At 37.2% G+C, this 13,316-nt stretch overlaps 1 protein-coding gene and 1 pseudogene across 2 annotated transcripts; one reads left to right on the forward strand and one right to left on the reverse strand.

Annotated features, from left to right (window-relative positions):
* The first annotated feature begins 4,713 nt into the window (after nucleotides 1-4,713).
* Nucleotides 4,714-7,947, forward strand: LOC147570275 (uncharacterized). Its single transcript, XM_086664279.1, has one exon. It carries the CDS (start codon nucleotides 4,714-4,716, stop codon nucleotides 7,924-7,926), a length of 3,213 nt encoding a protein of 1,070 aa, XP_086520405.1. The 3' UTR covers nucleotides 7,927-7,947.
* Nucleotides 7,948-10,386: 2,439 nt separating this feature from the next.
* On the reverse strand, nucleotides 10,387-13,084 carry LOC147570276 (9-cis-epoxycarotenoid dioxygenase NCED2, chloroplastic pseudogene; annotated as a pseudogene). The gene is made up of 2 exons (XR_015231403.1): nucleotides 10,623-13,084; nucleotides 10,387-10,552 (listed from the first exon to the last, which is right to left on the reverse strand). The product of XR_015231403.1 is annotated as a 9-cis-epoxycarotenoid dioxygenase NCED2, chloroplastic pseudogene (transcript).
* Between the last annotated feature and the right edge of the window lie 232 nt (nucleotides 13,085-13,316).

Genomic DNA, 13,316 nt, shown 5'->3' on the forward strand with positions numbered 1-13,316 from the left:
CTCCATCTCTCTAGGATATTGATTGAGAAAAGGTGGTGAGTAGTAGTCAATGCATTTTTATGTTGAGAACTAGTGTGAAACCTAGTTAGTTATCTTATATGAACTTGGGACATTGACACCCTCAACCTACCTACCGTAATAGCTGGGAAGTGCAGTAATCAACTAATTCTCACGCGCTTCTTCTCAACCATGCATTAATTTATTTATTTTATACTTGTAGTACTAACTTTGACTGCTTATTTCATCGCCCCAAATTGGAAATGACCCCATTTATATATTTGTGGCTCAAACTTTGACAACTTAACCACCACCACCACCATTTAAGCATAAATTTGGAATGGATAATCCTCTTTTGTTTCTGTAGACAAAGTTACACTTATCCTAGTGTTGTTTCTTTTTTTTTTTGTTGAAATTTATCCTTGTTGTTCTTGAATAATAATAATATAATCAACCATGATTGGTAGACTGACCATGTTAGTGTGAACTCTATCAAGAGGTTTGTGCTCACTCTGCTTTCATCAAGAGAGAGAAAGTGGCGTGAATCCAATGCGTTCGAATTGAATTCACGTCAAAACTTTTGATCACCCTTTCTCTTTCCTAATATAACAACTACGCCCTTGTGAAGATGACTATATATAATAGTAAAAAATTCTCATTGTGGCTCCGTGATGACATGATATATCTGCGAGTAAGTAATTAATGGACATATTTCAGTAAAAAAAAAATAGTAATTAATGGGTTAGCCAACAAGTCAACAACTCTTAGTATTAGTGGTAAGAGGTTTAATCTTCCACTTTATAGGTCAAGGATTCGAGGCAAGCTAATAAATTCACAAAAAAAAACTCTACTGTTAATTTTCTTCTACTTTACATTCCTTCGTCCAAACCATAAACTTGTTTTTAATTTTTTTTTCTAGAATTAGTAATCCTAAACACGATCAGTGTTACTAATTTTTTATGTGTTTTATTTATGTTATCTACTTATCTTTCTTTTTTATGTATGTGTTATTTTAGTTTGTGATAAAATTGAGCCTTTTGAGATTTATTTATTAATTTGGTCAATGTATATACTAATCTCACATAGAAAAAGAAGAAATATATTAGTACTTGACCGACCCACGAGAATCAAAACCTTTTACAAGTGATATTTTTAGTGCCCTACTAATTCATGTCTTCTCTTTGAGATATCATTGGCCAATACAAGTGGAAACACAGTGACGGTGGAAGCGTGTTTCAGGTTATATAAAATTCATCCTTTTAAAAAAAATGTTATTTACTTAATCTTTGTTGATTATTTACCCGGATAAAAGAACAGTCTAGATCGTAATTAAGTTTTAGAAATTTATTGTCTTTTAATAAAAATTAGTCATCATATTGCAGATTAAATAAAACTTGTATATACTTGTTACATTTCAGATTCTTTTTTTCGTACCAAACAAAGATAGGTAAGCAAATGAAACCAAAGAAGGAACTATGAATCAAAAATTGAAGAAGATCGATAAGATTAATAAAATAATGACAAGGAAACACACTAAATTTTTATCAGCTAGGGTTTTTGTTCGGTAATCCCTAAGTGTGAACATGACAGGGAAAGAAACATAACTAGGAAATTTTATTTTATCCTATTTTTTTATTTATTAGCATGTAATTTATACAATTGGCGGAGGGGGTTTTTTGAGGAGAGAGAGTCTCCCGAGTGACGTCACTTAGGGTTTTTCATCTCCCTCCTTTTCATCCTCGTTAACCTAACGAATCGGCGGCGTACTGTGGGCATCTCCTTTAGGGAAGCAGCTATTACTCGCACGAAGACAAACGATTATCATTACTTTCTTCTATCACAGACTTCGAACTCATCACGGCAGGCGAAAAGGGAAAATTATTACGGATCTTAAAGACAAGCCAACTTTGATCTTTCCCGAGATTATATCGTTTGAGGATTGGGGGTTTTTCAAATCACATTTAAGACGTTGTATTACTCGAGAAGAAGCTGCAGAAAATTCTTTTTGAACACTCAACAGTCACATCATCGAAACCACGCAACAAGGTAAGTTCCTGGCAACTCCTTCTTTCTCTCTCACGCTTTAATTTGGGTATTTCTTACTATTCTTCTCCCTGTCTTTGTTTTTCTCTTCTCTCTCTTGGTTTTGTCGTTGGTTCCTTTCTTCTCTCTCTAGAATGGGAACAGACGTCACCGGAGCTCGAGAGTAGTCTGAGCTGGTGGTGACCTTCCCCCAATCCCCTTGCATGCAACTTTATCATGAGTTATTGGCGCATCCTGGTTCTTGTCCTTCTTGTTTTGTCTTCCTCGTTCCATCTTCCCCTTTTATACTCCTTCTTTGTTTCGAGTTACTCCCACATCCATTTTCACTGTCATTTCCAAATCTTTCCCTGTTCTCCCATGGCTCTACAATCAACTTTATCCTCTCGTGGTAGACTATCTATTAGGTTTTCTAAACCTTCCACTCGTCCAAAGCTTCAACCCATTAATCAGGGTTTTGTAGCTAGATGGTGTAATCCTTACGAAGCTTCTCTCAACTACATCAAGAGCTTGCTTTATCCTCGTTCTCGCTTTTTTCGTGACTGCGACTATGCGCTCACTCAAGGCCCTATCAATACCTTTTTAATCAAACCTAAGAGTCTTTTTGTTCTTAATGCTCTTAACTTCGGTAGACCCTGGATTCTAAGAGGTATGTTGTTGGTCCTGAAGCAAGTGGACTTCCCTTTGAATGAAAGTACAGATGACTTGTATTATGAGCCAATGTGGTGTACTCTCTACAAGATCCCACAGGCAATACAAAACAAGGTTGATCTTGAAGCTATTTTCGAAAGTATGGGAAAGATCATACAAATCAGACCAAGAAATCTCGGCTGCATTAACAATCCGGTGATCAGAGTTCACTTTTTATATGACGTTCGATCTCCTTTATTAGCTGTGATTAATCCTATCTTCCAAGACACTGTGACTGAAATCAAGATAAGTTATACCAAATTTCCTGGTGCAATTTGTCAACATTGTCGCATCATTGAGCATCCTTTAAATCGTTGTCCTTCTCCTCTCCAGTATTATTACTCAGGTGAAGATGAACAAACTGACTCTGATCCAATGGATGACACCTTGGATGACACTATTATAATCTCTCCAGATCCAGTGGAACCTTTGTTGTTAGCCCCACCATCCTCTCCAGTTAATCATCCTACCTCAACGCAACCTATTCCTCCTCATTTGTTATTCAATCCTTCTGGTAAGAGGATTAGGGAGCAGTCTAGTCACCATTCGATTAGCTCTTCTGAGTTTTCAGAGGAAGACAATCAAGTTCAGGATATGTTTGCTGATAACCGGGAGACCCAGTTACTTCTAGAGGAGTCAATGTTATTATCTCGTAGTTTGGACATTTTGGTGCAGGGGAATGAAGGGGAAGGGGTTCACCCACCAGACCAGACTTCTTAGGTCCTGGTTCGAGTCCTGTTTCTTGTGTTGTTTCAGTCTTTGCTTTTCGTTTGTTACTGTTTTAGTCTCTTTTTTGTTCTAGTTGTTTAGTGTGTTTTTTTTTATCTCTGGTACCAGTCGCCAAGGAGCTCTGCCTTAGGCGTGTTTGATCTCCTTTTCATCGGCCTTGTGCTGTGAAGTGGTGATCCCTTTTGGCTTGTTGGCAACTAGTACCAGACAGTGGCTTGGTTGAGGGATATACCTCTTATGGTTAGGTGTTGTAGTAGCTGGTTGTACTGTATTTTCTGTTAATCTACTTTTAGTTTATTAGTTTCTTGTTTCTGTTGTGGGTAGTACTCTTTTATCTGTTAGACCGTCGTTTTATTGTTGGTGCGTGTTAGTTCTTTCTTTCCGGTTGTAGTGTTATTTAGTCTTAGTTTCTGTGGTGCCTTTAGACTCTGTCCTTTTACTGCGGTGGTGGCCTTTAGACTTTGTTTAGGTGGTGCCTCTAGAATCTGAATGGACATCCCGAGGCCAGATCTGTCAATATTAGCTTGGAATATTAGGGGTTGTGGGCAATTCTTAAATCGTAAACACCTATACAGACTAATTACTTTGCATAAACCCGACTTTATATTCCTCTCTGAAACTAAGAGTAATAAAACTCAACTTAACAAAATTCTTCCTTTGCATGCGGATTATACCCATTTCCTTGTCGAGCCCAAGAACAAAGCGGGTGGGCTTGTCTTGTATTGGACCAACGCGTACACAGTTACTATTATGTATAAGGATGATCATATTATTCATGCTAAATGTATCCGTAATAGTACTAGCAGCACTTTTATTCTCACGGGCTTCTACGGGAGCCCTTATAGCAAGAACAGAATGGAACCTTGGGAAACCCTTAGCCATCAAAACACGGAGGGTACGAACCCCTGGGTGCTCATAGGTGATTTAAACACCATCCTTCACCCTTCGGAGAAGGAAGGGGGCAAAGAGGAAATGCCTCATTATGTTAATAAAATCAAGCTAGCCATCAATAAATTAGGTCTCAGAGACGCGGGATTTCGTGGAAACACTTTTACTTGGACCAACAAACATTTTAGGGGCGGCCTCATTAAGGAGAGACTTGATCGAGCCCTTACTAATCATAACTGGCTCATGGATTTCCCTTCCACCCTTGTGACTCATCTGCCGGGAGTTGGGTCGGACCACACTCCCATCCTTCTGACCACGGATACCACTTCTAACTTGGGCAAGAGACCTTTTAAATTTATTCGGACTTGGATGTCCCACCCAGACTGTGGCAACTTTATCCGTGATCACTGGCCTAACACCTCTACTCCGATCCAACCAAAGCTTAACCAGCTCGCGGTTAATCTGGCTAAGTGGAATAAGGCGGTTTTCGATCATCTTGATAACAGGATTCGATTTCTCACTGAGGCTATCCAAAACACTGATAACTCAAATTATTATCATGATCTTAATAATCAACTGGAGGAAGCTTATAATCAGCAGGAGAGCCTCTGGAAAGAAAAATCCCGTAATGAAAACATCCAATTAGGTGATCGAAACACGAAATTTTTCCATGCTAAAGCTATCCATCGTAATAGGAAAAATAGAATTTCCACCATTAAAGACAATAATGGTTCTTGGTTGCAAGAAGCCTCTGATATAGCTAATCTCTTCACTATAAATCTTCAAACTATATCCACTTCCAGTGGGGCTAGTATCTCTGAGGAGCTTCTTGATCTTTTTGTTAGTCAAATTACCAATGATCAAAATACCATTCTTACTAGCAAACCAACAGCTGTGGAAATTCACAACTCTGTCAAGTCCCTTAAAGCGGATTCTGCTCCTGGGCCGGATGGTTTCCCTCCCCATTTCTATAAGACAAATTGGGATACGGTTAAAGAGGATCTTATTGTCTTAGTGTCTGACTTTTTTATCCATGCTACCCTTCCCGAGCAGGTTAATCACACCCATATTTGTCTGATCCCCAAAACCAAATCTCCTCAGACGACTTCGGACTATAGACCTATTAGCCTCATGAACACTACCTATAAAATCATAACTAAAATTCTGGCTAATCGTCTCAAAATTATCCTCCCGAATATCATATCTCCTTTTCAAGCGGCCTATGTCCCAGGTAGGCAAATAACCGATAATGTGATTATTAGTCAGGAAATTACTCACTCTTTTAAGCGAACTAAGGGTTCGAAAAGTTTCTTCGCCCTTAAGCTTGATATGTCCAAAGCTTTCGATCGTATTGAGTGGCATTTCCTTGAGGCTATTATGAGTCGGTTAGGATTTTCTCCTCATTGGATCAAGCTCATTCATACCTGTATCTCTACATCCACCATGGCGGTCCTTATCAATGGACGTCCCGGTCCTACTTTTAATGTCAGCAAGGGAATCAGACAAGGTGATCCCCTCTCTCCCTTCTTGTTCACTCTGGTCATGGAAGGCCTTAGTCGCCTACTTGAAACCAAAGACTTGGCTGTCCCTTTTAGTGGTTTTCCTATCCCGCGAACCAGCATCAATCTCAAACATCTTCTTTTTGCCGATGATTGTATTATCTTTGGGCACAATTCTCTGGATAACATCTCTGCTCTTCAGAACATCCTTGATATTTTCTGCTCTTCTTCTGGCCAAATGATTAATTTTGAGAAATCCACTATCTTCTTTTCTAAAAACACTCATCCAAAGTTTAAACGGCTCATTACTCGTAATTTGAAAGTTCACCAATCCTCTAATCTAGATAAATATCTGGGTACCCATCTTTTTATAGGAGCCAATAAGCAGAAAGCCTTTTCTTCTTTGGTCCATCAAATTCAGAATAAGCTGTCTAAATGGCAAACCTCTCTCCTCTCCCAAGCTGGCCGCTCCATTGTCATCAACACAATCGCTGCGGCTGTTCCCCGATACCAAATGCAATGCTTTGCCATCCCTAAAGGTATAAGCAATCGCATTGAAGCTATTCAAAGAGCTTTCTGGTGGGGAAAACTTAAATCCATTCACACCATTAACTGGTCTGCCATTTGCCTTCCGAAAAAATTGGGAGGTCTTGGTTTTCGTTATCCGGTCCTTGATAACCAAGCGTTTCTGTGTAAACTCGTGTGGCGTCTCACTCAAAATCCTAACTCTCCTTGGGCCTCTATTCTTAAAGCCAAATACTTTAATAGAGATCTCAAACCTAAGTCGGCTAAAAACCATCACTCTTGGCTTTGGAAATCCATATCCAAACATGTTGACAAAGTTTCTACTTTGACCTTTTGGGATATTAATAGAGGTACGAATATTAATATTTGGCAGGACTACTGGATTCCCAATTATCCTCCCCCTCTGACCAATAGTACCAATAGTGATCTGACTACAGTTCATCAACTTATTAATAATAATCAATGGGATACAAATATTTTACATCAATGCTTTAACCGTGATACTTGCAATGCTATTTTAAGTATTAATTTACAGGAACAGCAGGATGACATAGCAAGATGGTCACTGACAAAATCGGGTAAGTTCACTATCAAATCAATGTACAATTATTTACGAACTGAGCACTATAATTACGAAGCAAAAGAATGGGCTTTTATTTGGTACTTGCCAATTATACCTAGAATCAAACTATTCCTCTGGAAATGTTGTACAAACAGTCTACCTGTAAGAGATAAAATTGGAAACTACATCGGGCACATCTATCAATGTGCATTCTGTCAGAATACAGAAACCATTATTCATGTCCTTTTGCATTGTGATTTAGCTAAAGTGATTTGGATGCATTTCAATATTATTGCGAATAATATCAATAATCTAGTAGATTGGATTATCTCTTGGAAAGATTTAGACGATCAAACTAGCAGTCGGTTTGCGATTATTTTGTGGCATATTTGGAAAGCGCGATGTGATAAATGCTTTGAATCTAAAGATCCGATCCCGATGAAGATTATTGATGACATCACTAGTAGCACAATAGTGCAACATTCTCAGAGTACTTATCAGCATATTGACATAGTAAATGATTGGGTTCCACCTATCTCTCCGTTTGTGAAAATTAATGTAGATGCGTCCTTTATAGCAGTACAGGAGGAGGCGGGAATAGGGTGTATCATGAATAATGACCAGGCACAGTTCCTTGCAGCAGCAGCTTTCACTTGTCGAGGGCAGAATGCGGAAGAGTGCGAAAGTAAAGCTATTCTAAAAGCAACACAATGGGCACTTAAAAAGAAGATTGAATACCTGCATATTGAGAGTGACAACCTTAATATAATTCAGACTCTCAACAACGAAACGAAAGACATATCTTGGCAATCGCAGAATATAATAGAGAAAGTTCAACAGCTCGAGGCCAATTTCACTCAGGTTTTATATACTCATATCCCCAGAGAAGGTAATCAAAAAGCAGATCAATTAGCTAAATGGAGTAGAAGAAATAAAGGGAAGTGGGTGTGGCTATCTGTATTAGACCTTCCGCAGGAATTGTCTCAGTTCTTTTAGTTTGCTTATATTGTACCTCAACAAAAAAAAAAAAAAAATGTAATTTATACAATTTGGAAGGTAGCTTTCAGTTTAAGTTCAATTTTAGTTATCAATGATAGGAAGACTAAAAAGGTAAAGATTGATGACAAAACCATCACCCACAAATAGATATAGATAATAAATATAAAACTAGGTAATATATAATGAAGATATTGTTTTAAACAAAGAGTCTTCATTGGCCAAACGCCAAACTACTTTACATTAGTTAAATTTAGGCCTCGACTTTAGGGAATAAAAAATATTCAGAAACTAAGGGCACCCAGATCCGTTTTGTTTGAAAAATTACCAATCTCAGACAAGTTCAACTCGTCTAGGCGTAGAATTTTTGTATGTTATTTGACATGCCAAACTTAAAAATTATCTGTGTATATTTCATCTAGGTCAAAGTCTGCAATAACTGGGTTACCGGAATTTTTTCTTAGCGAGCGGAAGGATAGATAAGAGCTCATGTGTAGTCTGTGCCCTGACACCATTCCAAAACCTTGGTTTACATTTATTAACCATATTGAAGTCAAATTTATAAAGTCTTGAATGCTAGCTAGTACGTATTAATTTTCAAACCTAGTACTTGGTTTTCTTCATTCAGATCATGTCAATTTTTGAGTTCACGTGAGGGTGGCTTGGTTTTCATGCATATTTGTATGGGTAAATGGCTATATAAGTAGAAAATTTAAAGCTTTGTCCAGAAAATGAATGACCATATTCACTGAAGGTAGGGAAGACAAATACTGCTATAAGTATTACTCAAATCTGTGCTCTTTCTTCTCTTTCTGAAACCTTTTAATGACAAAGTAATTCTATCACATATATACTCTCAGACAAATTCTATCACATATATACTCTCAGACAAATTTACGTCCACTAGTAACAGAGCAAGAGAAAGTTTAGACAACGAGAGATTTCTAAATCAACCCTCTTCTTGATTTAGGACACAAATCAACTCCAGCTGTTGATTTAGAATTTCTTCCCAAATCCGCCCAATTTTTTTTTTTTTGCTAGATCATTTTCATCTACCCAACCCTCTTTTAGTGGGCTCATTCTAGTTTAGCACTTTAGCCCCAACATGTCTAGAAAATGGTCGTTCTTTCCTTAGTTTTTAACATAATTTTAATACAAGGGCTCAATAAGAAAGTGAAAAGTGCAAGTACTCAAGAAACAAACGGTTGGCTGTTATCCTTTTAGAGTGATGAGATTATCTATCTAGGGAGATTAATTAGTTTAATTGTTTGGAATTTGGATATTGTTGGGAGTCACTCAGATCCTACCAAACAAATGACGCACATAATGAGGATTAAGGAAAAGGGTTAGTGGTCTCTAATTAAATAAAGGGATGGATCACACTACTAGGTCAGCATCTTAGTTTGAGAAGGTTATTACTAGTTATTTTGGTCGGTTTTGTGATTCCATTAGTTAAATATTGTTCATGGATCACTATTGCTTTTTTCCACTTTTGCTTTTTTGAATGCATCAGCACATTAAAATTTGACACTAACCACATGTATATATAATTCCATATCTTCTCTCTCTCCACACACAATATACTTAATTAATAGTACTAATTAATTCTAAACCTATTTATCCAACAATGAGATGATCATGTCATCAATCAATTATATTTAACTTTTGTATTTTTATAGAAAGATTTGGAGAGAAAGAGGATATAGAGGTTCTTCTTAGGTTGTTGTGCTATTATAGATACGAAAATGCTAAATGAGCCGAAATTTGGGACAGACTACGGGCAAAGGGTGATGTGGTTGGCCCAATTGATCAGGCCATAGGAGGAGAAAAATGGCATGAGCATTTGGAACTGTCTACATCACTGTTTGACCTGTGTTCGACTCCAAATTTTGGGTCACTTGGCATTTCTTAAAGAAAAATACTGAGCAAATGACAATTAGCTACGGTAGACATTTGTGAATTTCATTTTGAGTTAGTGGTAACGTGAATTTCTTTCTACTGTAAAAAAAAATAAAAGTACTCAAACTTTACTGTTTAAGAACGAAAAAAGATTAAGCTATGTGAGAATAGTTTCACATGAGAAAAGGACAATCTATCCATAAAGAATACAGTATAATGTTTGATTCCGTCTGATTTTCAATGGGATCATCACAAACTCAACTAAGCCACCAAATATAGCTTGAGAGAGGCAGTCAATTGGCGGGTTCCTTTTTTGGGAAATGCTAAAGTTACAAAAAGTTTGACAAAAGAGAGTTCCCAGCTGATGTGGCAGTTGTAGTTTGAAACTTTGACCAAATCTAGACCGTCGAGAGATGAATATCACAAACGCCACATTAGCTGAGAACTTTCTTTTGTCAAAATCTTTTGTAGCTCTAGCATCTCCCTTCTTTTTTATGTGAGAGAGAGAGAGAGAGTCGTATATCATGTCTTCAAACAGAGGAGTAAAACATAAGAGAAAGATTAAAAGAGAAAGGGTAAGCACATATATTATTTACAAATAGTATAATTTATATAGAGACATAAACAAGAAAAAAGTAAACAGTAAAAAAATGAAACCAGCTGAGCTCACTTCCTACCTACACCAAAAGCTTCAAGCTGTTTCAGTACTCTGTCTAAAATAACTTAACTAGCTCCATACATTCAAAATCCCATAAAAAGAAAAAAAAAAAAAAAAAAAGATCGACCCCATCTCAAACAACTGAGTGATTTTATACCAAAAGCTGACGTGATCGACAACTATGTCATGGCTGAGTTCAAACATGGTCGATCAGAATAGACTAACTATAGTAGAAAGATAAAATATTTAACCGACCACGTCGAATGACAATCCTGGGTCGGCATGCTTTTTTCAGACATAGTATCACGGTTGAAAAGTAAAAGCTACAAAATAACGTAGAAGAAACCCCGGAGACGTATCAGTAAATCATCTCTCTGGTAATTTCTCCACCTCTATTGTTCTTCTTCTTTTCTATACTTGATTCTCTAAATCTTCCGAATTGATAAAAGTACCATGAAATCCATAAGGAACCCTAGATGGTAACTTAACTGAAGCTTCTAACTGTAAATTCATGGCGTTTATAATAAGTAACTCTGATTTTGATGTTTTCTCGTCATGCATGAAAGCTAGTATATACCCATCATCTTCTCTATCTAAATTTGATTCTCTTTCCACAAAACATGGCTCCCCACCAAATTTCATATCTCCATACATGAATTTCTTCACTTCCCCTGTACTAAGATCAACTTTAGCAAACCCTGAAACTTTTGGCCATGGCTCCGCTATTGCTAAATATGCAAATTGAGTTTTCCTTCCGAGTCGACTCCGATTCACCATTCCTGCTTCTAAATTCAATTGATTTGATTCAGAAGAGATAATAGCTCTTCTTGTTGATTCCCCTGTTTTTAAATTCAATCTAATTTCAGAAAGAACACTCTTTAATCCTTCATCACATTCATTAAAGATTGAATCGGGTGGAGTCATACATGAACCAATCACAACGAGTTCATCCGATTCAGTTTCTTCCCAAGCATTCCATAGATGAAAACAGAAACAATCTGGTGATTCAATCCATTTAATTTCAGATGAATCTTTAGAACATTTATCAAGAACCCCAAATCTTGAAATCTTGTTTTTATCATAAACAACTGGTGACCCACCTCTAATCATTTCATGAAGTTTAAAAACAACTTGTTGATCTGGGATTACTACAAAATTCTCTGTAATTGCAAAATCATGAATCATAGTTGGTTCAGAAAGTGGGATTTCAAAATCAGATGATTTCTCACCATCTTTAGAGAATCTGAAGTATTTCAAGTAAGGTTTTTGAACAACATCATAACTAAGAGAAAATAATTCACCAGATTTTGGATCAACCTTAGGATGAGCAATCATGGAGGATTTCAAATTCCCATTAAAATCAAAACGACCCACAGTTTTTAAATCACCAGAATTTGTAATTTCAACTTCATAAGGAAGATCATCTTCAGACATAGCTAATAATCTTTGATTAAAATAAATCAAACCAGCATTAGCAACACCAATACCTTGATTTGAATCAATAAGACCAATTAAACCACGTGCATAAAATAGAAGAAGACGAGCTATACCAGAATGACCATGAAGTTCTCCAATGGCTTTTGGAAAAACAGAACGACCTAAATTCTGTTCTTGAACAAATCTCTCTGTTTTTGTAAACCTACATGAATAAGAAACAGAGCCTGATTTAATGGTGACAGCGTGAATCATTCCATCACCATCGAATAAATGATGACCTGAGGTAGGTTCAAAAAGTGGGTTAGCTCCGTTACGAGCATAAACTCCATTAATAGAAGCTGGAATTGTACCGGAAACAGGGAGATTGTGCCGGACTGGTTTTTCCGGCACTGGTGCGAAATTACCGGAGATTTGTATGGATGGGTCAGATGTTTTAGGAAGTGGGTATTGTCTTTCTCTGAAGATTAAAGCTTTTTCAAAAGAATCTAAAGCCATGGAAGCTGCTTTCTGGAAGATATTCAAGTTTGGGTGTTGGGTAGTTGGTTGTGATTTACTAGGTTTTTCTTTTGGAGTTGTATTAATGTGTGGCCGGTGGGTGTAGGGAGAAATAGAAGCTGGTAAGGTGGTGGTGGTGGAGGTGGAGGAGGAAGAGTGATGGTGGTGGTTGTTGTTTTTTGAAGAGAAATGGATGAAAGGAGGAGAGAGTGAATTAGAAGTTCTTCTATTGGGTTTGTTAATGGAAATGAAAGGTTTAGATGAAGAACAAGTAGTAGTCATGGTTTATGAGTGTGTGTTGTGTTTGTAATTAGGTCTAATTATTTGTGTTGGATTTTAAATTACTAGAGAGAGAAGTTTAGAGAGAGAGAGAGAGAGAGAGAGAGAGAGAGAGAGAGGGAGTTTGAAGAGAGATGGAGGGAGAGAAGGAAGTATATATAGAGGAGGAGAGGTCATGGAAGTTCATCTTGTCACCAAAGAGAAAAAGCACGTGGTTGATTTGTGGAAATAGCATTGAAGTTTGAAGAGGAGTTGACATAGTAAGTTGAGAGGGGTTGACACGATCTCTCTTTCAAGCTTCACTACTACTCTCATCTTTCACTCTCTCTCTCTCTCTCTCTCTCCATATACACATTCATGGTCATAACCACATTAATGTTGGTGACACTCAAATATTTTGAGTTGCAACTCCCTCCTACAATATGATGTAGAGGTCGAAAATGAGTCTGATGCATACAACTCTGGTCTTTAGTCACGGTTGACTTACTAGTAGGGGGGTTGTATAATCAAATGACTCGTTTTTTAGCCAATTTAGTGAAAAGTTGTTTGCATTTTGTATACCAGTTTTCAAATAATAATTATAATCTAAACAAATGTGTAACATGATTTGAGTAGTAGCTCA

The sequence above is a fragment of the Eschscholzia californica genome, unplaced genomic scaffold, assembly GCF_041429995.1.
Source record: "Eschscholzia californica isolate CP2 unplaced genomic scaffold, dmEscCali1.0.p SCAF_1, whole genome shotgun sequence".
Lineage (NCBI taxonomy): Eukaryota > Viridiplantae > Streptophyta > Magnoliopsida > Ranunculales > Papaveraceae > Eschscholzia > Eschscholzia californica.

What these genes read in the sequence shown, in the direction of transcription:
- LOC147570275 (XM_086664279.1), top strand. Translation starts at nt 4,714, where the DNA reads ATGTCCCACCCAGACTGTGGCAACTTTATCCGTGATCACTGGCCTAAC.